Below are 26,846 nucleotides of genomic sequence, written 5' to 3' on the forward strand. Positions count from 1 at the left end.
TTGCCCTCGCCCCGTTCTCCTCTTTCTTCAAGGATCTCTGCAGTGCTTGTTTTCCCCGTCTTTGACAAAGGTCCAAATGACTCAGCTGTGTTACATAAACCTCCAGAAGGGCCAAATTGTTGAGTCAAAGATGAACGTAATCCTCCAATTTCCTGCCCCGAAGTCCCTGTGCCATGGATGCGCTGTTCTACCGAGCCGTGACTACCGAGTGACACGTTTGTTTGTCTTTTTGGCTCAGAATCCAAAGGCGTACAGTCAGCCTTATCGTAAAAAGCAAATCACGCTCATGATAAATCCTCCCCTTTTTGAAGGCGCTCAGATGATGTTTAGTCTCTGACGGGATCTTTTCATACGTACTTAAATCCAAGATAAATACAGTCAAGAAAGTATGTCGAGAGTGGAAGTTAACCAAACAATATTTGGACTGGAATGTTCTCCTCAAAGCACACAGACATCACACCCATCCGTGTAGTTCTCTCTCGCCTTTCACTTCACCCCGGTCTCAGATTATGCATCTTGGAATTGCAAGATTCATCTCCAGATTTATGGCAATTTGGAACCGGCCCCGCCCTAGAGGATTATGTAGGAATTACGCTGCACACTCTCTATGATGATGATGATGATGATGATGATGATGCAGCAATGCAGGTCTACACGACTGACAGGCACACTTATTATTGATATATGATATTGATGATATGATGATATTATTGATATATTATTGATATAAACTAATAAGAAAAAGGTAAATAATTCACACATATGAAGCGACATCGAAAATGAATGAATGAAACAATATGTATAACAATAATACCACTAACTAAAACCTAATACTAGTCAGTTATTATTTATGATACATTTAATATTCCATCCATCCATTTTCTATGCCGCTTCTCCTCATTAGGATCGCAGGGGCATGCTTCGGGCGACAGGCGGGGTACAGCCAATGGCAGGGCACATATAAACAAACAACCCTTCGCTCACACTCACATTCATACCTATGGACAATTTAGAGTCGCCAATTAACCTCACTTGCATGTTTTTGGAATGTGGGAGGAAACCGGAGTACCCTGAGAAAACCTGCGCATGCACGGGGAGAACATGCAAACTCCACACAGAGATGCCCAAGGGAGAATCGAACCCAGGTCTTCTCCATCTCCAGACTGTGACTGTGTGGCCAACATGCTAACCACTAGACCACCGTGTGGCCCTATGCATTTAGTATTATTTATATTATTGTTTTTACATATGATATATCATTGTTAGTTAATGAACTCATTCAATCCCGGCCATTTTTCAAAATACAACCCCCTTCAGTAGCAGCCGTTTTAGGCAATTTTGACTGATTTTTCAAGGCATACAGAATATTGTTTTCCATATAAACATGGAACCTACCAAAAGATTAGACTCCCGTCTACCATCAGAAAATAAAGCTTTTTTCTACCATTTTCCAATCTTTAGTAATCAGCAGTAGAACAAAGGTAAGTTTCTAGAAAAGAGAGAAAACCAGCTTTTTGTGAAAAGATGCAATTCAAGCATAACTTTCACTTTGATACAAATATTTTTTTCTTTTCTGACAGCTCAAATATCTAAACAACTATACTACGACATGTAGCGTGTGTGCACGCGTGTATGCATGCGTTAAAATGTCCCTACAGTGCGTAACCTTCTGCACACTCCTCCATGCTCTCTCACTTCATTCTTGCTGTCGAGTGTGTTTTCACATGCATAACATCCATGCAAAGCTCTTTTCAAATGCACTTCTGCCATCTTCTGGCCGTATTTATGGCTTAAAACTGCTCTAAAAGTGACATCTTTTAGTGTGCACTTGCGTCATCACCTCGTTTTGTCTCTCACGCAAAAAAAACGTAAAAGATGTATAAATACATCTTTGGGACCGGGCGTACGGGTTTATAAAAACTTATAAACATGTCTTTGGTATTGAAATAGTTAATAAAAATAGCATCTTATTAGCCCGAGGGTCACCAATGTGGCACTGAAATATCCCTTTTAATATCTATGATTATCTCTGTTGCAGGTTCGCCCGTGAACGGCGAGGCGTCTTCCCCTCCTCCCGCCATCAACGATAACCGGCCCCCCGGCGACAACCTGGACACGGTGTTGTTTCAGCTCCGCCAGGTGACCAGAGAGAGGGATGAGCTCCGCAAGCGTCTGGCCTTGGCATCGCCTGGCACCACCTTTGATGACTGCAGGTAGAAAACCGCGCTTGTCCGGCACCTGCCAAGTCTTCCTTTTCAACTTTATTTTTAAAAAAATATGCACACAGGCTCATCCAAAGGGCACCTGAAATGCGTTGTATTTGATTATTATCCTATTTCTTCCATGAGAGGAATTTCAACACTTTGTGTCCTTGTGTCTGAGCCGTTCTGAATGTTTATTCCTTGCCTCTCCTTCTCGTCTTGAAGGCCAAATTCCAAAGCCAGCCATGACTATGAGCGCCTAAAGAGCCAGTGCATGAGAGCCATGGCAGATCTGCAGTCTCTCCAGAACCAGCACACCAAGACACTGAAGAGGTGTGAGGAGGCTGTCAAAGAGGCTGACTTCTACCAGTAAGTATGCCTCATGCTGGTTGGACTAGTTCCGCTCTCTTGAAGAAGAAGCATGCCCCTTTTGCCTGTCACACGTCACCCACAAGGGTGTGCAAAAGTTCCGCCGGGCTTTCTCGTTTGTGTTTACCTCCCTCGGGCATGTGCTCTTCCCAGCATGCTGCACAGCCGCGTCCTGGGCGAGCAGACACAGCTCAAGGAGGAGTTGGAGACGCTGAGGAGGGACAACGCTCAATTGGTCCGTGAGCACAACCACCTGAAACAGAACTGCGAGGAGCTCAAACGGCTGCACAGTCAAGACCAGCAGGAGTTGTCGGACCTGCGACTACAACAGCAGCAGGTAGAGTCCACTTGCGCCTTCCTGTGCTATGGATAAGTCAGGTAGGCTGCACTCTGGGCAACAAAGGGTGCTCTGACCCATATAGGATGCCGGGGATGGTGCAGTGCTTAAGTGCACGCTGCAGCTGGGGGGGGGGGGGGGGGGGGGGGGGGTCACAGAGCACTTCTGGGGGAAAAAAAAAGGCAAGCACAGAGGAAAAAGGGCTTTGGCTTGGCCAAAGGCTACACCGACCCAAAGCATGTAGCTACAAGATCAGGATATGTGCTGTGTGGACAAGGTTAACTCAGCCCTCCGGGCACTGCAGCTCTCACAGGAGTCCAGCAGGTGATATCAGCAAGATCTCCAGTTCGGAGACACACACAGAATGAATAATGCCAATTCAAGGACACACGTTGCTCCTAGTTTTGTTGAGTTTATTGTCAGTAGCTGCAATGTCTAAGTAAAGCTCAAACTACACGGCCATATAAATAGATCAATACTTGCACTTTCATGCCACCTGCTGCTAAGTCTAAGTACAGCACTAAGGACTATTTCACGCTATATATACTGTATATCATGGATCTACATCTCTTCGCGATAGACGATTCGATATGCATCTCGATACACGGGTTACGATACCATTCAAAAATGTGGGAAACTTTCAGAAAAAAAGGTAAATAACTACATCAAATTTTATGTAAAGGGATATATTCAACTTTGCAAATATGGGCAATTATTTTATTCAAAAATTTGTCAGAAATTTGCAGTTTTTGCATGTTTAAGTTGTTTGTAGTGAGTGGCAATTTGTCCTTGAATGCACCGGCTGCAGAGCCAGACTATTATGCTGTATTTTCCCCCATTTTCTTTCACCTCATATTTGGTCCCAAATGCTGGTACTATGTGGGAATGCATAACGGTAAGATTTGATGCCCTTATTGAGTGCTAATGTGTATACAAGGTATTTGTGGTACACAAACTGTCTGTCAAGCGTTTGCTAGTCTTGCGATACCCGGTGCATGTCTCTATAATCCATTCATCTAAGGACTTATGGCTGATCCTTATCCATTCAGGAGGCTGCTACCGATGCTACCGCTTGTCAAAACAGACATCCGGTCTTATCGGTTTATCGCTTCTTTGACTCAGAGATCAAACAAAGGTCTGGCATCCATTCACCTGTGCCTTTCATACACAAACCAACAGATAATTTGATGCATGCTAACTGGGGATAACTAGACACAGGCTCTATTTGAGAGTATAAACGGCAACAGCTGCATTGCCCCGTCCATTTGTCTCCGCGATGCACAAGGCGACTCGGACCTGTCGGCTCTCCTCAGCTACTTGCCCGCCCCGACGTCAAGGTGCGGTACACACGTTTTTGAACACTTCACCTCCGTAAGGAGGATGACTAAGGAATTTTAAAAAATAGATCAGAGAATATTTTCATTTTAAAATCAAAACAGATGAATTGAATACCAAAATAGCTGTTGAGTAATTGCATAATCGATTAATTGCTGAGCAGGAAAAGTGAGTTTTGAGTGCGGAATGCTCCACCTGTCTTGGTTTTGCGGAATACCCTCACACACAGGCAGAATTCCACCTCTGTCCATGCCTCCACTTTGTCCCTCCAGTCCGTGTTGGTGCTGTTTATGCAGGACAAGGGCATGGTGAAAGAAAGGGGCTACAGGCTGAGTCATGTGACCATTGTACTTGCAGGTAATGCGAGAAAAGGGCTCCTCGGAGGTGCTGAACAAGCTGTACGACACGGCCATGGACAAGCTGGAGGGCGTGAAGAAGGAGTACGACGCCCTCAGCAAGCGCTACAGCGAAAAGGTGGCCACCCACAACACCGACCTGAGCCGCCTGGAGCAGGCCGAGGAGGAGAACCGGCGGCTGCAAAAGCAGACGGATGCGCTGCTGGTGCAGCGTGACTCGGCCATGCACTACCAGCAGCAGTACTCCACTTCCATGAGGAGGTGAAAGCCACATCCTGTATTGTGTATATACATGTCACACTAATCCTATTGTTTCATAATGAGCCTTTACGTTCATGCCTTCACACAAACACCATCTGATGGACCAACTGTTAAGCTTTTTGAGAGGGAAGCCTGCCAAGTGAAAGTGTCCTTGTGCTTGGCGATTACACAAAGCACTGTTAATACAAGCTCACGTACAGAAAACAATGGAAAATCCATTTGGCACATCATCTTCTAAAATAACCTCAAGTGCGTACTGCCAGGTTCGATTCCATGCAGCAGGAGCTGAGCAAGTCCTCGGCCCAGAACAAGGAGCTCCAGCGAGAGATGGAGCGGCTGCAGTCGGAAGTGACGCGCTACAAGAACCTGCAGCTGAAGGCGTCCAAGGACTGCGACAAGTACAAGGAGGAGAGGGACTCGGTCTTCAACGAGTACCGCCTGATCATGAGCGAGCGCGACCAGGTGATCAAGGAGCTGGACAAGCTGCAGACGGAGCTGGAGGCGGCCGAGGCCCGACTGAAGAACACCTCCTCGGAGAGGGTGGTGGCCAGCGAGGAGTTGGAGGCGCTCAGACAGGTATTTCACACCTGGAAGTGTGGACACCTTTAGTGTATGTTTGCATTGAAAGTCTCACTTTACATTAATCTCTACGCTGTAATTCTGTTGTCCTTATTAACATTTTCCTCTAATACATACTATTTTAATTATTATCTTGCCGATATGAGGGAATTATGACATCATACAGATAAATCCGACAACATTAAAAATAGCTCCAATAACCCATAGTTTGAGGTGAGATTACCCGTAGTATGCGGGTGAGCAAATCAAGCACTCCTTTTTTTCCCTTCCGTCGTAACTTCCCCTGACCTCACTTGTAAACAAACATTCACTTTCCGAGACATTTCAAACCCATCGAGCGCACAGAAAACCATATCAGTAGGGGTGTCACGAGACACTCCGTTCACGAGATCTCCAAGAACGAGACGGGATTTTAAACAATAGAAGCACAGTAGAATTAAACAATAAAGGCACTATTGCTTGAAATTGGTACAGACAGGTTGCTTGACAACCTTATCCGCTTGCTGCAGCTTGCTTCACCTAGAAGACACACACACACACACACACACACATACCCTAGACACAACTTGGAACCGGTTAGAAGCAGACACATAGCCACACCACTGATACACGCAGGAGAGCGGTCCCACCTCTGCGAGAGTGGGACTCCAGAATAGGATGGAGAGCAGTTACTTCCAAGTTTGGGGATTCTTCCTTCGACTCTTATGGTAGATGGACCGAAGCCCCAACGCTGAGCTTTGGACATCTTCCAATTTTTTCCCTAAAGATTGAAAATATGGAAATGTGTCTGATCTCTTCTCGGGATAAACAAACTTGAATGTTTCATAACATTACTTTTTAAGAAAAGTACAACGAAAAATATAAACAATATATGGCAATGTATTGCAATCCACAAATTTTGAGTGCAAAGAGGAGACCTCCGTGGCGTCACACTGGCTGCTTGGAGCATGTGCCCAAATACAGTGCACCTTGCTGGGCCCCAGCAGGTGGGTCCCATCGCTCTATAATACAGTAATACAGTATACCCCCAAATAATAATGTATACAAATGTACAACCTATATGTATATATATATATATATATATATATATATATATATATATATATATATATATATATATATATATATATATATATATATATATATATATATATATATATATATATACAGTCATGTGCAAAAATTAAATATTCAGTTATTTATGAAGAAATGTTCACATATCAATGTCTGATCTTGTTTTTCTTTGTCTCTGGAAAAGAAAGTGATTTAATTGCAGGTAAACAACAAAAATTAACATTGTTTTACTCATTAAACGAAATATATCAACAAATATGCATATTCTAACTGAGGAAAAGGTTAGGACACCCTACCACCTAATAGCTAGTGTTACCCCTTTGGCTGAAATAACTTCAGTGAAACGCTTTTTGTAGCCATCTACCAGTCTTTGACATCGGTCTGAAGAAAGTTTGCCCCACTCCTCAACGCAGAATACGTTCAGCTGTGAGATGTTTGAGGGGTTTCTTGCATGTACAGCCCGTTTCAAGTCACCCCACAGCATCTCAATGGGATTAAGATCTGGGCTTTGACTCGGCCATTCCAGGACTCTCCATTTCTTCCTTTTCAGCCAGTCCTTAATGGATTTACTGGTATGTTTTGGGTCATTGTCATGTTGCAGGGTCCAGTTTCGCTTTAGCTTTCATTTTTTCACAGATGATCTCACATGTTCCTCAAGCACCCTCTGATACACAATAGAATTCATGGTGGATTCTATGATGGTGAGCTGGCCAGGTCCTCCTGCAGCAAAGCATCCCCAAACCATGACACTTCCACCTCCATGCTGCACAGTTGGTATGAGGTTCTTTTCCTGGAATGCTGTATTGGGTTTACGCCAAACATGTCCTCTGTTCTGGTGTCCAAATAATTCAATTTTAGATTGATCTGTCCAAAGAACATTATTCCAGAAGTCCTGGTCTTTGTCTACATTCACTCTGGCAAACTTCAGTCTGGCCTTCATGTTCTTCTTGGAGAGCAAAGGTTTCCTCCTTGCACACCTCCCATGAAGGTTAAACTTGTGAAGTCTCTTTCTGATTGTAGAGGCATGTACTTTCACATCAACAGTAGCAAGAGCCTGCTGTAGGTCCCGTGATGACATTTTAGGGTTTTTGGAGACTTCTTTTAGCATCTTGTGGTCTGCTCTTGGGGTGAACTTGCTTGGACGGCCAGACCTGGGCATGTTGGCAGTTGTTTTGAATGTCCTCCACTTGTAGACTATTTTCCAGACAGTGGAATGGCTGATTTTATATTCTTTTGAGATCTTTTTAAATCCCTTACCAGACTCATAAGCGTCTACAATCTTCTTTCTGAAGGCCTCAGACAGCTCCTTTGATCTCACCGTGGTGTTTTCTCTCACTTCAACAGTCATGGGCACACCAAACTAAATGTGAGGTTTAAATAAGGCAAGCCTCCTTCAAAACACTGGGTAATGATGTTCTAATCATGTGCACCTGATCTGATACACTTGTGTGTGATTTTAGCCATTTTAAGTGGGATTGAATGTGGGGGTGTCCTAATTTATTCCTCAACAAAAATTGCATTTATTTAAAATTACATTTTACAGAAAGTTATAAAAAATCATTTTTTTAGTTTTATTTGTTTAGTTCTATTACTTGAATCTCTCAAGATTGTTAAAATTGATATTAAATATCCATATGACCAAATATGGTAGAAAACACACAGGCTTCCTTAGAGTGTCCTAATTTTTTCACATGACTGTGTATATATATGTGTATGTGTGTGTGTATATATATATATATATATATTTTTTTTTTTTTTTGCGTACAAAAATAATAATGTACAAAAATATACAAAATAATTTATGTGTTATGTTGTTTCATGGTTACGTGTGCACGTCCATAAATTAATTAGGAAATTACTTTTGGTCCCTGTAGAACCCGTTACAGCGGAAGAATACGGTGTGTGTGTGGCTCACGTGCAGCTGCACTACTCAACACGGGACTGTCATGACTAGGGCTGCAGCCAACCATTATTTTCATAGTCAATGAATTTGAAGCTTGTTATTTCGATTAATCAAGTAATTGATTAGGCCAGGGGTGTCCAAAGAGCAGCCCGACGCCACATTCTAAAAATAGAATTTACCAAGAAATCAATCAAACAAACAAACAAACAAACCAAAAAATAATCAATATATTAAGAGAAAAACTTGTAATCTAATTAGAAAAAGTCATAATTTTACGAGAATAACATCATATGAGGAAAAATGTCATTTTACTAGCATAAAGTTGAAACATGACAAAAATAACAAATATATTTGTAGAATATATAAACATAACTAAAATAGAAAACTAAAAAACGAACTGGGAGTGGAGTCCCGTCACCTGTCTTGCTTGTTCTGGAGGCGTTAGGAGTGTATTTTCAGTGTAATTATTGGCCAGTTTCTGTACTATGATCACTGAAACGACCGCCAAAACTCGTGTGGCTTTTTAGTCCCCTTTAGTTGCTTTTTTTGGTGCTTACTATTGTTTATTACACTGTTTACTTAGCTAGAGCTGCTGTCGTTTTACTGTGATCAGCTGTAATGCTATGCTTGTGTTATGGAACAACTGCCTTTAGACTTGATAAAAGAGGCGATCAGTGAGGTTTTTTTTGTTGTTTTTTTTTTTTTTACTAGCTGGTGAAATGAAGGCCATGAATACCCAAGACGCTGCATAAAAATAGTTGCGCTCTTCCTCCCTTTTTGAAGAATGTCTCTGAACAATCTGGAAGCCTGCCCGGCTCAGCCTGTCAGTGACTCTCAGTCAAGTTTCACTCTCCCCTCATCCCGTCGCAGGAGTTGAACTCGTCCCTGGTGGACCGCGACAGGGCCATCTGCGAGAGGAACGAGCTCCTGGAGAAGTACTGCCATGAGGTGAAGGACAAAGCCGAGGCCCAGAAGGAGCTGAGCCAGGCCTGCAAGGACATCGAGATGGTGCGAGAGGAGCGGGACGTGGCCCGCAAGGAGAGGACAGAGGCCATCATTCAAAGGGATCAGCTGCTGCGGGAGTATTATCAGGCACGGCAGGTGAGCATCAAGTCAAAGGTGAGACGTCTTAGGAAGACATTAGATAGTGGTTCCAGTGAGGATTACAAGATGTCACCTGACTCACCCTGAAGCAGATTTAGGTCACCCTTCTTCAACTCACATACAGGATTTTTTGGAGGGTTTCTAATATCTACTATCATCATGCCGGTACAATCTAATGACATGCATGTTTCAATTTGCCTTTATAAATAGAATAGTGGTCACTCTCAGTATTAATGCATTCATGTAACTATATATGGAATACTGTTGTGATTTGCATTGATTTCAAACTGTACTGCATCATATTGAGTATTTGGAATATTTTCAACATTTTATGTACAGTCATTCATAATTCAAAATTATGTGTCAGCACAAAACAAGTCTAATGAACATTCCGGGAACAATACATGTTAGAAAATATTTTTTTGGTTTGTTTTTTATTTTAATTATTATAATTTAATATTAATTAAAGTTAATAATATTAAGTAATAATAAATATTGTATTTATTTAAAAATAAAAATACATAAAAAATAAATAAAAATTATAAGCCGGGGCGCTGCAATGATGTCAGCCTTCCTCTGGGATTTAGGCTCCTGGCTCCCTCTGGTGGACAAAGGTAGCATTGCAGAGCCTTGGCAGGCATGACCAATTAAATTCTTTGCTCAGATGAAATGCATTATGGGAAAATGTTAAAATAGTTTTTTTTATGTTAAACTCGTATTGATGCTTGTATTCTATATTTCTTAGCTACCTTTTGATTAAGTTGCTGTGTGATGACTTTAGAGATGACAGTGACTCAGACTGTTATATTGAGTAATGACCTGCTGCAATTTCTAATGGGTTTGTGAGTTGTTTCACAAAGCATCACCAAGGACGCAGAACCTGGTTCTCACAGACTCGTGCGCTACACAACATGCCATTTTATGACGTGGACATGTGCGGCTTTTAGTCCGGTGCGGCTCATGTATGTACAAATCTGGTTTTCTCTCTAAATTTAGTGGGTGTGGCTTAAACATTTCTCAGACAGGCGCACATTTTCTCACATTTCTCACTTGTTTAAACGCTCTCAAAGTTCAAATTTCATTTGAGTTTTAATGATCAATCTCTTGGACACAAATTATTAAGGGACTTACCGTATTCACTCCTCTGACGTGCCTCGTCCCGGCGCAGTTCGGCTGTAGCGTTTTTGTGTCCTTGTTAAAACATATTGCTCCTGGCTTAGTATTTTACTCCTCCTTGTAGTCCTCCATGGACCAAAGATTCATTTACAGTATTCCATAATGGCGCCCTTGCGCTAGAAAACAGGAAACACGGCAGTGGTGCACGAGAGATTGATTGACAATGGGCTACAGCCAATCAGAATGCAGAACACAATGGGTGGGTTAATCCCTTCGCCAATTAGGACTGTTGTGGCTCAGCATTTAGCCGGCTGACAGGTGGATCGACAAGTCTTTACTCCAGCAGCACACTCTTCAACTCTCACATGACATGAGTATACAACACCCTCTACTGGTAGCAGTGGTTAATACAACTAAATGATTGCAATGTCTGACGACATTGCGTGTGAATGCCTAAGCCTAATGAGGTGGGGGAAATCAGAAATGACCAAAAGAGGAATAATAAAAAGAAAAAAGGAATACAAATGATATGTGATGTATAAGAGTATTCAAGACTATGACATCATAAAAGACAATATGTATGATCTATGTTAAATGTTATGTTATGTTGCCATCTGGATGGTGCTCAACAATTTGATGTTGGAATTGGTTGAAGAATCTTGACGTACTTGAGTAAATAAGATCAAAGGAATATTCTTAAATTAATTAGTTTTCTGGAAAAATGGGAATTTTGGGGAAAATTTTAACTGTTTAAATGTGAAAAGTACATAACCCTAATTGTGCTGAACGATTTGATGTTTGAATTGGTTGAAAAATGTTGAAGTAGTGGATTCATTATGATCAAAGGAAATCACAGTAATTAAGATCAAAGGAAATGTGGGAATGTCAGGAAAAGTTGGAATTTTTGGAATGTCAGTTTGAAGCCCTGGATGTCTGGAATGTTTTCATGGTGGAATGGTTTGAATCGGTTGAGAAATGTGCGAATGGCGGAAGTTTGAAAAATGGCTCATTCATTTTCAATGGGAAAAATTCTGTGGGATTTTTGGAAAATCTGGGAATTAAAAAAAAACAAACAACTGAAATGGTCTCTTAGGATTCCTGAACGAGCTGAACGATTGGATGCTTTAATCGTGTGAATTGGTTGAAAAATGAAGGAGGAGTTAGCGGTCAAAACACGGCAGAATAAATAAAAAATGGTGGTATATGTTAACAGACACACGACAATAACAGACACACAACAGAGCACCGATAATCGCTCACACACCACAAGGCCGTAGAACACAATACGTGTTCATACGCTGTTAAAAATAAAGAAGCAAAATTGCACTTTAAAAAATCCACGAAACAGCGAACTCTCGAAAGGTGAACCACGATGTAGCGAGGGATCACTGCACACAACTTAATCAAACAGAAAGCCAAAGAAAAAGCATGCCAAAAGTATGATGATGTGCATGGCCGTGGACCAAACGCAGAGGCTTGTGTGACAAATTTGTGTCAGTCAAAACTGAGCATTATTATCTTTTAAAAAGGCGGCGTTTTGGATGGAAGTCTGGTGTAGGGTTTTTCCCAAAGTTGACAAGTAAGAATTCAGCATACGGCCCACAGTGCTCATATCATGCATTCATGCAGAAACAAGACTCCGCCACGCTGGACATGGAGCGTGCCAACAAGGAGATCGAGATGCTGAGGAAGCAGTATGAGGCCATGTCCCAGGAGCTGAAGGAAGCCACGCAGGAGACTGAGGTGGCCAAATGTCGCAGGGACTGGGCCTTCCAAGAGCGGGACAAAATAGTGGCGGAGAGGGAGAGCATCAGGTGCGATGAGCGACCTCCAGGTGATACACGGTAGCCTCTCTAACCCTGCTCTCCATCCCCAGGACGCTGTGCGATAACCTGCGACGGGAGCGAGACCGAGCGGTCAGCGACCTCGCCGACGCCCTGCGGAATTTGGACGACACGAGGAAGCAGAAGAACGACTCTTTGCGAGAGCTGAAGGAAATGAAGTGAGTTGGGTTACAGTAGGAGCGGGGGGAAGCTAATAAGCAAAATCCTCCTCCGTGTGAGCGAGCACGGAACAACATTGCTGCCCCCACCACCCACCCCCTGTCCCTCCGTCCCTCCTCCTAGCCTCCCTGCCTTGTGTTTAAAAGCTGCTGTTGTACTCTGCGTGTGGCTGGTGTAAGCTCTAATATTGCGCCTTCAGAGACACCACGGAGCTCACTCATTTGTCTGCCGGCATCTGCACATGCTGAGATTAACAAAGTAATCCCGGAAGTCTCTCCCTCACTCTGTGTGTGTGTTTATGTTGCGTGTAAAAGCTCCCTCTGCTGGCTGATGACGTGTATGACGGCCTAGATGGAAATACGTATAAGTTTAGCATTGTCATTCCCAACCACTGCGCCGCAAGAGAGCCCCCATTTCACTTGATTGATGAATAAATAAATAATTATTTATTGACTACAAAGGTATCTTTGTTCAAGATTTTATATGGCACCCCCCTCCATTAGTGATTCTACATATGGTGTAAAAAATACTTTATTTGAATTGATTAATTTAATAAAATAATTAATTTATAATATAACACATCACCCAGTTTACATGCTGAACAAATTGCAAATACATTTAAAAATAAATCAATATCTCAAAATAAAAAATAAAATAAAAATAACATAAAATATGCACTAAATAAAAATAATATAAAAATAATTGTAAAAATACTAAATAATAGTAATAGTAAATTATACACTCAACATCAAATCATTTAAATAACCACACTAACTCAAATACATAAGCTATACTGTATTTATACTATGCAATAACGATATACAAAAAATACAATAAATAAGTCAAATATGAAATAATTGCATTACAAATGTAATTACATTTTAATACATATTTAATTATTAAATATACAAAAGCTATATAAAGTACCTGTATGCAATTATATGTATAAAAAAGAAGTATTATTTGTAGTCATTGTCGTTGGGCATTGTTTTTTTATATTTAAAATTTATCAATTAATTAATTTATAATTAATGAATATAATCAAATTTCATGTAAGATTTTTTTCCCGATATTGCAGCATCCCTAGCATTTGCCTATATTGCATAATGGGCCAGCCGGCTCGGTTTCTATGGCAGCCACGCATAGTGGCAGGTGGAACAATGACATGCTCTTCCACTAGATGGCAGAACGTATGTAGTCAACCCACATTGTTGGCATTCACAACACAGAATAAGGGTTTTTTGTCTGGTGTGAAATGCTTCTATTCAATATTTTGTGCTTTGGCTGGATGAAAGGGAGAAAATGGAGGGACATCTGGAGAAGGAGGCCCGGTTCTGCCAGCTTATGGCCCACAGCTCACATGACTCAGCCATCGACACGGACTCTCTGGAGTGGGAGACTGAGGTGGTGGAGTTTGAGAAAGACCGGGTAAGAGCAGCTCTGCGTGCATTCAGGGTGTGTTTGTTTTCAACTCCTCGTGAACCGACCTTCTACTCCCAGGATGACATGGACTTGAAGGCGCTTGGCTTTGATATCGCCGAGGGGGTAAACGATCCGTATTTACCGGGAGACTGCGGTATATTTGTTACGCGGGTGGACAAAGGAAGTATTGCTGACGGCAGGTTAAGGTGAGAGCGCCGCGCTCACCACACGGCACGCTATCTCGCAGCGACTCCCTGTTGACACGGCTTCCTTTTCGCCGCCAGGGTGAACGATTGGTTGCTAAAGATAAACGACATCGACCTGACCAACAAGGACAGGAAGCAGGTGATGAAGGCGGTCCTTAACGTTGGCGGCTTGATCAACATGGTGGTGCGGAGGAGGAAGTCTCTGGGCGGACGGCTGGTCACTCCCGTTCATATCAACCTCATGGGACACAAAGGTACGCTTCAATGCATTCTACCCTTATGCTTACTTACCAGATGTTGTCTTTCTTATGTCAGTGGCACCGCTGCATATGTTCTTCCACTCGACTGTGGCTTGCGTTTCTGTTTTTAAGTCCCGCCTTTCATTACTGTCACTGTACTGTCATTGGCTGACTCTTTGGAAGAAAATCACCAATTGTGAAAAAAAAAAAAGACATGATAAAACATGTTTCAATGGTCAATGGCATGGTAACGTTTGATATCAATGTGGGTAATCAAATGCTGGACGATATTAGCTATCAATAACAAAACTGATATCGAGCATCTCTCGCAAAAGTAGTTTGAGAGAAGTAGCAGCTGCTGATATTGGCATCGTTTAATTTCGGGATTGAAGCACCGGTAAGAAAGCCAATATCGAGCATCTCTCACGACATTATAGTTGCTGCCAATATCGGTATCGGTAATGAAGTGCTGTATGACATCGGATATCAAATAGTTTGAGAGAAAAGCGGCTGCTGATATCGGTTATGAAACGCTGGATAATTACTGCTCTTCCTTGGTATTGGTAAGAAAGCCGATATCAGTATCGGCAATGAAGCACTGGATGATATCGGTAAAGAAGCCAGTATCGAGTATCTCTCACGACATTAGTTTGAGAAAAGAGTTGCTACAGATATCAGTATGGGTGATGAAATGCTGGACGATATCGGATGTCAGTAAGAAAACCAATATCGAGCATCTCTCACAAAAGTAGATTGAGAGAATAGCCGCTGCCGATATCGGTCTCGTTTGATATCGGTAAGAAAGCCAATATCGAGCATCTCTCACAAAAGTAGATTGAGAGAATAGCCGCTGCCGTTATCGATATCGGTAAGAAAGCCAATATCGAGCATCTCTCACGACATTAGTTGGAGAAAAGAGTTGTTACCAATATTGGTATCAATATTGAAGTGCTGGATGATATCGGATATCAGTAAGAAAGCCAATATCGAGCATCTGTCACAACAGATTTGAGAGAAGAGCAGCTATCTGTTGCTATCCGTATGGGTAATGGCTGTGGACGATATCGGTAATAAAGCCAAGGTGTCTTAGTAGCAGTATAGAATGTATGATTCCATTTTTGAAGTAACTTTCCCAGCAGGGTGAGAACTTAGTGGCTGTTTTGTCTGTGATGCGCCCCAGACAGCGGAATCGGCCTGGAGAATGGCGTGTTCGTCACCACGGTGGTCCAGGGCAGTCCGGCTGCCAGGGAGGGCACGCTCGCTGTGGGGGACAGACTGATCACTGTGAGTCACACACACACTGACGTCCACAAACTTCTTTTTAAAAAAATACAGTATATCTTTTCTGCCTTCCGTCACGTCTATCACACCTGAACTCACTCACTTTTCCCTTTGAGCTGTCTTAATCCCAGTTTTACTCCATCCCAATCCACACACACTCTGTACTCAGATAAAGTGGGATTTACTAGAATATGGAAAGTAGAGAGAGAGCAAAGTATTCTTCTTTTGATGCTTAGGAAGGTGAGATGGATCTGTATCCTCACACGCTTTTAGAAGGGAAGAGACATGATGTCAGGAATTGAACTTTGAAACGCACCTTGATAAACAAATGCATGCCTGTCAAAAGTCTGGAGACACTTTGTCATGCCGTCAAATGAGAACGTGTCTCTGAGCTTTTGACTGAAGCATGAAAAATGCAGAATAATGGTTTGTAGCAAAGACGATAGATTAGTTCCTGTCACCTTTGTGTTAACAAGCTGAAACATGAAAGGAAAGGGAGTTGAAATGTCAAACCCAGAAACTTTTCACTGCATAATAAAAGTAGATATCGCTCTCCGTGCCTTTTTTTTTTCTTAATCTGAGTTTGCCATCGTATCCACTTTGATATTTCCCATCTCCGGCTGTCTATTTCAACAATCCCTCTAAAGTGGCTGCTATTGTGATGGAAATGGGGAGATTGTGGCCCCTCAGACTGAAAAGTGCTGGCCTAGATTTCCTGAGCTTCTCCGTCGACCGTAGCCGCCACGTTCCAGGGCCCAGGCGTTGCTGCGTCTGTATTTGTAGACGTGCATCCTCTTTAAACACCTCTGCCGTGCACCAGGCACACCTGACAGGGAAATCATAAGAAAAAACAAAGTGCGGCGCCTTAATGAGGGAGGACCTGTCCTGATTCCTGTCGTCTGCTCTCCCCCAGATAAACGGCATCGCTCTGGATAACAAATCTGTGACAGAGTGTGAGGCCCTGTTGAGGAACGGCAGGGACTCTCTCAGCCTCTCTCTCATGAAGGTAGGCCACGTGCTCTCCGCTTCCTCACCTCAAATCCTCCAAAAACTTTCCTTCTTTGTTTTGCATGCCCTACTTTGCAAAACAAATCCTCCTATTTGATGCATTTCCACTCAAAAGAATCAACCGAGTAACACAAAACACTGATGTGCCACGGGCAAAGAGGAACCATTTAGGGATGAACTGCGAGTACCAGTCAAAAGTATGGACACCTTTTTCTTGATTTGCTATTTTACAGATAATAATTACAGATAATATTTTTGGACTGCACTGCTAATAATAGTCCATTATATAGTCATCTACCACGAAGCAACGATCACTTTTTTATTTTTTTTTATTTTGACAAAGTAAAAAACAAGTGTACACAATGTTTGCTGGTAGTTTGGACAGAGAGCAAGAAAAATAAAAAAATAACTGAAAGTAAAAAAAACAACAAAACAAAAAAGCCACAAAGTAAGCCACACACAGCCCAAAGAGACAGAGGTCCAAGTCTGTCTTGGAGGATAGGAATTAAATGGAAAACAAGCAAAGCAAATGCATAAATGAATCAAACAATAGGTGACAGTAAATGGGCCAGAGAGGGGAAGTGATATTAGAGAGCTCTGGTAGATGTAAAGTTATGGAAATACACTAAGAGGAGTCACCATACATTTTGGAATTTTTCTTTGGTGTTACAAATTAAATAATACATTTTCTCCAAATTTAAACAAGACATGATATCTCTCAGCCACTGAGCGTGGGTAGGCGGATTGGCATCCTTCCACCTTAATAAAATTGCCCGTCTGGCCAACAGAGAAGCAAAGGACAAACTTTGTTGTCTTGTGGGAGTCAAACGCAAGTCCAGTTCGCCTGTGGTGCCAAACAACGCTATTAAATGGGTGGGTTGCAAATCTAAATCGACAATCACAGAAAGAGGGAAAGGCTTCTTGAGACGTCATCTGTACTTCTATGAAGAAGGTGTCGGACGTTTCGCTCCTCATCATCAATGGTGGTTTGAGGTTTAATTTGGACCCTGTGTTCAGCAGGTTACTGAGACCAAAACCCACAGCTCTTAGTCATGCAAATGAGGTGGAGCCAGGGCCGAGCCAGAACAATAGATGCTAACGAGCCAGCAGTTAGCCAGAGTCGTTCATACCCAACTACAGGGAGCTACACTTCCCTTTGACCAGAGGTGCTAATGGCAGGAGAGGATTAGACCACAACTCCTCCCAGGCTTAGTGTAAGGAACCAATAGGAGGAGGGTGTTGGCACACCAATTCCGCCCACGCTTACTGTATTTAAGGCCTAGGCTACCAGCACTTATTAGTTTGCTGACAAAGCTCTTCGGATGAGGAGCGAAACGTCCGACACCTTCTTCACAGAAGTACAGATGACGTCTCAAGAAGCCTTTCCCTCGTTGGACAACTCCTGTACGACTGAGAGCCTACACAGACGAATCACAGAAAGAGTTTGAAAGATCTCCCTCCAGTACTTCTCCAGACTAGGACAAGACCAGAACATGTGAATACAGTGTGGCATCCTCCTCCAGCGATCACTTGTTAATAAATTTATGAAAAACTGCAACAGAGTGAGGGAGCGATGTAGCAAGGGACGACTGTACATATTTCGCATTCCCATTTTGTGGCACTTGCATCTTTTTTGCAGCCGTACTCAAACAAAACACAGACTGTTGTCTGACACTCAAGACTCTGCGGTGCGCTCGAACGCCCGAACGTTATATGCTAGCAACCTGCAAGTTACAGGTAAGCAACAGGCAGGCCCATTCAAAACTTCTGCGGAAATGTTTTTAGTATCGTTTATAAAATGTCCACAAAGGTTTGAAGTATGAGTGCTTTCCTGGGCTCATTCAAATGTGATCCTAAGCATCTCAGTGGGTGTGATTCGTGTATTTTCTGCTCCACAGTTCTTTCCTCAAAGTACATCCGGCCAGAACATCTTTGAAAGCCTGCGTGATTCCTCCGAGAAGTCCAACGGGCGTGTTCACCTGTCAGAAATCCACTCCCGGAACAGTCGCAACCTCAAACACAACAGCTCGACACAGACGGACATCTTCTGCCCCGACGTCGGGAGCACCAGCACAAGCAGCATCTCCGGGGAGAGGAGGAAGCTCCGAGGGGAATCCGATGAGCTTTACGCCGACCTGGGCAAGCCCTTCTCCATGGGTTCTCTTCACGCCACGAGCCTGCGGCCGGCTTCCGACCTGGGCACCGGCCGCTACGGCCCCAGCGCCTTCCAAGAATGCTTCCCCTACGCAAAGGCGCCTTCCTCCTTGCCGTTTGACCCCGTCTCCGCTCCAGAGTGCCTCACGATGGAGGCCAATCAGGACAGGAAGCACAGCGGAGGAACGTGGCCCAAGATGGTGGTGGGAGGCATGTCAGTAGCGCCAGACAACACCAGCCCGGTCACAGCAGCGGCGCAGCTCTCCATCTATAAATCACCCAAGCAGAGGAAGTCCATCTTCGACCCGGACACCTTCAAACGCCCTGAAACGCCCTCCTCCAAGATGGAGTACATGGCGGCCAATCAGATAACGGCGACGTCGCACTCTCCGCAGCCTTCAAAGACGGACTCCCTCTCCTCCTCTTCCACTCCTACCCCCACGCCCCCGACGCCCCCCACCCGCAGCGACTCCTTCAAGTTCAAACACAAACATCAAAGCAGCTCTGCCTCCGACTGCACCATCACGTCGGACGGAAAGGGAGACCCCGCCGTCTCCATGGCGACGGGTGAGCGGGAGCGAGACCGGAATGGGAACCACTACTTCCTGGACGGCAAAGTCCTGACCTCGAGGAAGTCGTGCGACGAGGACATCGGACGCACCAGAGGGGAGGAGCCAGAAGTGAAGAGGCCGCGCCCTAAGTCCGCCCCCGCCCTTCGCCGCAGGATGACGCCACAGACCATCACTCTTCCCTCCTTCCAGGTGGGTCCGTTAAGTGAATTAAAACACGAGTAGATAACAAGCTCTGTGTGCTAAATCACTCACACTCCCTCGCTGTATGAGATCAATACCTTTTTTCATAAAGAGACATGATGCATTTTGGAGGTGTGCGCCCTCACAATGGAGCCACATTTCGCATCCTCCCCTGGAGCCAAAGCCTGCATTTTGTCCCACAATTTACGGCTCCGTCAGAGCTGTGCCAGAGGACTTTGCCTTTTGGGCCAGCATGTCCGAGTGATGGATGTTGCTGCGCTGACACTAGCCGCCCAGGAGGAGCTGACAAGCTCTCCTGGGCTCAGACGGGAAGCCAAGAAATAGACAAGCCTGGAGCACAAAAGATCTCACGGCGGGGGGGATTTGGTTGCTGTCTCCTTCCTAAAGAGAATGCTAACATGTTCCTGTCGTCCATCACAGAGCTACTCCAACGACGAGCATTCACCAGAACCCAGGGACATGCTGCGCTCCTCCCCAAGTCGCTCCCACAGGCACAGCGTCGGCTTTGTCCCCACCGTCTACAACGGCACCCTGCCTCCCAGTGAGTCTCTCATATACTTTGACACCCCCACACTCTTTTCTTGACACGCTTGTCTGTTCTCTGTCAGATTCAGCCCACCGTGGCTTGTCCCCCTGCCCCGCCGTGACGGCCGTAATGAGGAATCCCGTGTACACTGTGCGCAGCCATCGTGTTCACACCAGCAACTGTCCGTCCGTCGCCTCCCAGATCTGTCACCAGCACACGCCCACCAGGTGAATTCCTCTTTGTGCTTCCTTATGACACATTCCCAGTTCTCCTGAAGGCAGCCTGAACGCAATCTTCTGGGTGAGGGGGGTCATGAGACACTCACCGTGATGGTACATGAAATTGGGCTGACGAGGACGAGCTAACTTTTAAGAAAAGTACAATAAAAAAATATGACAATATCTTGCAATTTCTACTATGTTACACTGTGTGTATGCTAGCGGCCCTGCCTCCACCCACTGAGACAAAGAGACTGTATGACTAACAAAAGGTAGGCCTGCCACGATAACAAATTTTGCTCCTCGATAATTGTTCTACAGATTATCATCGATAATCGATATTATTGACAACATTTTTGAGACCATATTTTCATTAATGAATTTACATAAAATACAGTATATGCCATATACACTAACAAAAGGTAGGCCTGCCACGATAACAAATTTTGCTCCTCGATAATTGTTCTACAGATTATCGTCGATAATCGATATTATTGACAAAATTTTTGAGACCGTATTTTCATTAATGAAATAACATAAAATATATGCCATATAACCGTATTGAATGGTTGCATTTCTTTTGCAATGTAGCGAGCGATACTGTGTGCACGCACCATTTTGCACAATTTTCTTTATATTTACATTGCCAAACAAACATATCAGTGAGCGTTGGCTGTCGGGACGAAGGCTCTGCTGCACCTCCAGCGGTATTTATTTTTTTCCTCACTTGGGGAAAACTGAAAAGGATAGTTGTGTTCCCCTTCTTCCTTGTACTACTTTTGATCAAATGCTACATATCGGTTCATCGTTGTTCATGCGCTCACCTTGTTCATTTTGTTTAAAACCGAAATATCCACCCACCAAGACAAAGACTATTGTCTTGGTGAACTCTGTTCATGCCGTTGTTCTATGGAACAAATGCGGCAAGGTGCTGAAAGCAATGCACAGAGTGAATCCTCTTCCTGCCTGTTTGGAGGCGGGAGACGACGAAAACAGACACGCATGCACATGGCAATATACTGGTGTCTAATAGTTTCAAATGAGTCTGATTCCTAAAGGTGGAAAGCATGAAATGAAATGTAGTTAGTGTTGCCTTCATGTTTTGGCCATCAGTGTACTGTAATTAACTGTGAAATATCTTTGCTATTCATATCAATGTGTATGCACTGCATGCCTCATTTCCAAAGGCCTCATTTCACCCTTCTCCCCCTCCGTCCTGCTTTCGGCAGCCCCCAGCATCAGGGTCGACTGAGCCTGGATCTCAGCCAGCAGAAGCGGGTCGGCGACTACGCCGAATCCTCATCGTCACGCAGCAGCCGAGCCTCACACGGTACAAACTCACTGCCCTCCAGCGCACGGCTCGGTCAGTCTGTCACACAAGCGCACACACGCACACACACCTGAAAGTTCACACGCTTGCTGTCACGCGCTCATCCTCGAATTTTACGTTGCTGGATTCTGATCTGTTGTTTCACATCTGCTGCAGGTTCTTCTAACAATGTCCAGTACCGAACCGAGAGGATCAAGATCCCTTCCACTCCTCGCTATCCTCGCTCCATGCTGGGCTCAGACAGAGGTAAACTGACTCAGTCATACAGTATGTAGGGTTGGGTGTCGTTTGAATCTGTTTCCGATTCTGATTCCTCGTTCCGATTCCGGTTCTTAGTGATTCTTGATTCCGATGCTTATAAGAGGCAGGGTTGTAAAAGTTTGCATGGTTTAAATGAGTGCGCTAGCCAGTAGGGGTCTACTAGACGAGATTTTAACTTTACTTTTAAGAAAAGTAGAATGAGAAGATCCAGTCTACTAATGTCATTTCTCCAACGTTACACTCTTCTGCACTGTGTTTATGCTACCGGCCCAGCTCCACCCACTGAGACAATGACTGACAAAAGGTCTCGCTTCGTTCATGCCGTTGTTCTATGCCAAGGTGCTGAAACCAATGGACAGACTCAACCCTCTTCCTGCCTGTTTGGCGGTGATAGATGAGGAAAACAGACACGCAAGCTCATGGCAACATACTGAGGCCGGCAAAATTGATCAAGTTCATTTTAATTTATTGTGTGATCAATTAATGTGTTTATTATCATCCCAGACCTAGTGCCCACGAGTCCTTTAGGAGCAAGAAAATCTTGTCACGTTTTAATCCTGCGAGATCTTGTGACACCCCTACTAACCAGAGTTCTGTGCTTAGGCAGGGGCAGCATATGTGACGGAGAGGGACGGGAGCATGTTTGTTTAGCATGAAGTTCTGCAGAAAAGTCTTATTTTCTCTGGCATTTGGGTATATTTTACAGTTTCATTCACAAATAATTCCAGTTGCACTTTAGAATTTCTAGGCATTAAATAGTACGTGTATTGAATGTACAGTATACTGTATGTACTGTATAACCTGCAACATTATTTTAACCCAATGTGGTCAGCGAGACAAAATGTTTGCCCAGCCCTGGTCTAGTGTGTATATGTCGTCTATGTTTACCTCCCAGTGTGTCTCCATGTATGGTGAACACCTCATGTTGTTTAATGTCCAGGCTCCCTCTCGCATTCCGAGTGCAGCAGCCCCAGCCTCATCACGCCGCCGCAGTCGCCGCTCAATCTGGAGACTTCCTCCTACGCCAGCAACCAATCACAAGGCTCCATTTCCACGTTACCTCGCATCTCCGTCAGCCCGGTGCCAATCGGTGAGCGCAGGAAAGACCGGTATGTATGAGGAGCAGCACATCTGCATGACTCGAATGCTTGTAATTGTCGTCTTGACGTTGATGAGAGAGAGCTGGGTGATCGGCACAGCGGCGTAGATGGGTTTGTGATGGAGACGAAACCCCACAGAGGCTCCTTCGAGATTCAAAGCAGGAGCGGTGCAATCCTTCATCAACGTGATTGGAAATAAGAGTCATTGCTGTCTTCCTGTGCTGTCATTTTTCTTCACTTCTGTCCTCCGACCACTCGTCCGGTGATCACAGGTCTCTATATGATGCGTGTCCTCCTCTCTCCCATCTGCCTTCACTGCCCATCCGCTTCCAGATCTCTTTACCGTAACCGATCTTTTCTAAGGATTCCTCCGGCTGCGAGGCCGAGGTTCTCCTCTCTCAGGAGCCTCAGGTTCGTGCTTTCACAACGGCAGCCCACCCACCCCACCCCTCCTCTTCTACCACCCCGTCGTCCACGTGCTTCACCCCTGAAGAGCCAGAAAATCCTTTGCACCAAACGGAATGCTGAAGTAGATTTTGTGATGTATATTTCACCCGTAATATATTTTAATTTTAGATGATTAGTGGTCTGCATGCTGCAGTGGGAACAGGGTTCCAGTATATACTCTTGTATATTTGCTTGTCCCCTGTGTACTTGTCTCCTTCCACTTGGGGGGACATCCCTCTCAGATTTCTGCATGTGATGTCCAGCGGTGAATATGCATGCGTGTTTATTGGCTAGAGGCCAATTTATCCTGCAGTCTGCAGTGCAGTGTGTATGTTATACAATGTTGTTATTATTATTATTATTATTATTATTATTATTATTATTATTATTATTATTATTGTTACTACTCAACTTGCAGCTTATGGGCTCGGCCTTGTTTGTACACCACTCTGTCTGGCCCTCGTCTCTGGCTGCTTGAGTCCATCCCTCTTTTCTGCCTTCATGGAATTGTGTGCCATGCCCCATTTGTCATGAAGACACACAAAGTTCATGTCAATCCTGCCTCATATCAAGGACCTGCTCACACACACACACACACACACACACACACACATTGCTGTGCACGTTAAAGCACAGGGTTGATAAAGTGGAAAATGTCACACTGGATCGATGATGCAAGTTTTTAATAAAGCGTATCCCTATTTTATATGAACATATTTCCTAGTAGTCACCACCTCGCTAATTAATTCCAGATGGACTGTCCACCTGAATAAATGAATTTTAATAATAATAATAATAATACTCTGCAGTTGAGTAAATAAACACCTCATACCCGATGTGTCGAAACCAAAAAGAAAGTGTGTGATGATGTATAGTCTATGCTGGACTTTGGATCCCACGATGTAGAGGACAAAGGTAGGTCTTTAATTGTCACTGCAGCACATATGCTTGAAGAACAAAAAACAAAGGCGCCCCGAAAAATGGGAGTAAGAAAAACCGAGACTAACAAATAACCGGCCTGACGGAGCTACAGGACGTGCAGCACTGGCACAAGCTAGCCGACTGGATGGCACCCAGGGAGTCCAACAGAAAACTAGTAAAACAGGATGATTAACAACATGAAGCGTGGCTTGGGGTCTTCACCATGAGTGCCATCCCATCACAGCAGGTGAGCTTAAATGGTTGATACAGATAAAGAGCAGCTGCACCACGTCCCGCAGCTCCGCCCGAGACTGGAGTGGCCAGAGCCCAAGTGAAAGACAAGGAAGAATCAGTAAAAAGGCACAACAAATGAGCAGTGGCAACAAAAGTAGCAAGACCTTATAACCCGTGACATAGCAGAGCATGACAAAGTGATTACATAAGTAAACAATCTAAAGGCAGCTCACTAGGAGAGACAATTACAGAAAGTATATTTATTATAATACGTATTATGTATTTTAATTGTCATTTGTGGGGAAAAAATAGAAACATTACAAAAAAAATAAAAAATATACAATTTTAAAATGTACAATATAAAAAAATTAATTATGCAATTTTTTTAAATTAAAACAATTTTAAAATGTTTAAAATTATGATACAATTTTTAAATTACAACAATTTTATTTTAAAATTTATTATACAATTTTACAATTAACACAATTTAAAAATTTTGTTTACTATGCTTATAAAATGCAGACCTTACGGCTAATAAATGCATGGCACCCTCAGAGGTTGAATAAACAAACACCTCATACCCGATTTGACTAAACCAAAAAGAAGTGATTTAAAAGAAAAGACGGTGACGAGGAGAGAGCCTCAGAAAGTACAGTAATTATAGTACATATTATTTTGTAGTATTTTGTTTCATTGTAATATTGCAGTTTTTCAATTGTCATTTGTGGGGAAAGAATACAAAGAAGAATATAAAATATTATGAAATAAAACGTTAAAAATAAACTTAATAAAATGTTTGCTGTATATAGAATTTTCAAATTTTTTAAATTATTATACAATTTTTAAAATAAACTCAATCTCAAAATATTGTTTAATATGTTTCTAAATTGCAGGCCGTACTGCTCATAAATGCGTGGTACCCTTTGCAGTTGAGTAAATAAACACCTCGTACCCAATTTGACGAAACCAAAAAGAATAAGTGATTTGGAATTAAAAAAAAAAAAAGAAAGAAAAGGATGTCCGCTGACGAGGAGGGAGCATCACGAGAGGGAGAGAAATTACAGAAAGTATATTCATAATTGCTGTATTGTATTTTATATTATATTTTATTTATTTCATTTTAATATTGCATCATTGTAATTGTCACTTGTTTAAAAAATGTAAAGAAAAATTAAAATAAAAAAAATTCTTAGAAGGTATTGTTTAATTTGCTTAATGCTAATAAATGCCTGGTAGTCTCTGCAGCTTAGTAGTAGTTAGTAGTAGTAAAGGTTGTAGAGGAAGCACATCATCATCACCCAGCGTGACATCATCCATCCATCCAGCCATCCATTCATTCATTCATTGTGAAGACGTCTTCTCTGCTTCCAGGCCATACTTGGAGGAACCCCGCAACGTCATCGTGCACAAGGGCGCCGAGCCTTTGGGTATCTCCATCGTGAGCGGCGAGAATGGCGGCATCTTTGTCTCCAAGGTGACTGGAGGCAGCATCGCCCACCAGGCGGGACTGGAGTACGGAGACCAGTTACTGGAGGTAGGAGGGATCCGTTGGAGTGATGCGTGACAGCATCATTTCGCTGGCCCTTTCCCAAAATTGAAACTGCTTCCTTTCTCAGTTCAATGGCATCAACTTGCGTAACGCGACGGAGCAGCAGGCTCGCCTCATCATTGGTCAGCAGTGTGACACCATCACCATCATGGCGCAGTACAACCCACACATGTACCAGCTGGGCAACCACTCTCGCTCCAGGTAAAAACACTTGTACTTGTCCTGACCCCCACAAATAAGCACAAGTCAAGGGTTGAGAATGGCATTTCTTGTATTTTGGGGGTTTTGTGCAGGAAAGCAAGGTGATGCATCCCAATTATTTCAACTTTCTTCTTAAATAATCTTAGGAAATTTTCTTTTCATAATATTATGGCTTTATTCACATAAATTTGTGAAAACATAATTTTCCAAAACTGACTTTGTTTTTTGTTTCCCATAATATGACAACTTTCAAAAAGTAACTAATTTTTCCTCATAATATTTTGAGTTTATTTTGGTAAAATTGCAACTTTATTATTAGAATAGGACTCTTAATATTT

At 43.3% G+C, this 26,846-nt stretch overlaps 1 protein-coding gene across 5 annotated transcripts in view; it reads left to right on the top strand.

The window, feature by feature from the left end:
- The window catches only part of dlg5a (discs, large homolog 5a (Drosophila)), a 77,312-nt gene that overhangs the window by 34,893 nt on the left and 15,573 nt on the right, over positions 1–26,846 (top strand). For 3 of the 5 annotated variants that reach the window (XM_054797886.1, XM_054797888.1, XM_054797890.1), the window contains 22 exons: positions 2,039–2,213; positions 2,427–2,570; positions 2,724–2,907; positions 4,600–4,859; positions 5,123–5,435; positions 9,286–9,516; positions 12,265–12,449; positions 12,512–12,637; positions 13,934–14,066; positions 14,139–14,266; positions 14,345–14,520; positions 15,686–15,789; positions 16,700–16,792; positions 18,693–19,709; positions 20,142–20,262; positions 20,330–20,474; positions 21,695–21,828; positions 21,952–22,041; positions 22,997–23,165; positions 23,490–23,567; positions 26,130–26,292; positions 26,375–26,508. In XM_054797886.1, the coding sequence (XP_054653861.1) occupies positions 2,039–2,213; positions 2,427–2,570; positions 2,724–2,907; positions 4,600–4,859; positions 5,123–5,435; positions 9,286–9,516; positions 12,265–12,449; positions 12,512–12,637; positions 13,934–14,066; positions 14,139–14,266; positions 14,345–14,520; positions 15,686–15,789; positions 16,700–16,792; positions 18,693–19,709; positions 20,142–20,262; positions 20,330–20,474; positions 21,695–21,828; positions 21,952–22,041; positions 22,997–23,165; positions 23,490–23,567; positions 26,130–26,292; positions 26,375–26,508 (4,303 nt within the window). The remainder of the gene's footprint in view (positions 1–2,038; positions 2,214–2,426; positions 2,571–2,723; positions 2,908–4,599; positions 4,860–5,122; positions 5,436–9,285; positions 9,517–12,264; positions 12,450–12,511; positions 12,638–13,933; positions 14,067–14,138; positions 14,267–14,344; positions 14,521–15,685; positions 15,790–16,699; positions 16,793–18,692; positions 19,710–20,141; positions 20,263–20,329; positions 20,475–21,694; positions 21,829–21,951; positions 22,042–22,996; positions 23,166–23,489; positions 23,568–26,129; positions 26,293–26,374; positions 26,509–26,846) is intronic. The other 2 variants (XM_054797887.1, XM_054797889.1) reach the window with 2 other exon arrangements.

The sequence above is a fragment of the Dunckerocampus dactyliophorus genome, chromosome 14, assembly GCF_027744805.1.
Source record: "Dunckerocampus dactyliophorus isolate RoL2022-P2 chromosome 14, RoL_Ddac_1.1, whole genome shotgun sequence".
Lineage (NCBI taxonomy): Eukaryota > Metazoa > Chordata > Actinopteri > Syngnathiformes > Syngnathidae > Dunckerocampus > Dunckerocampus dactyliophorus.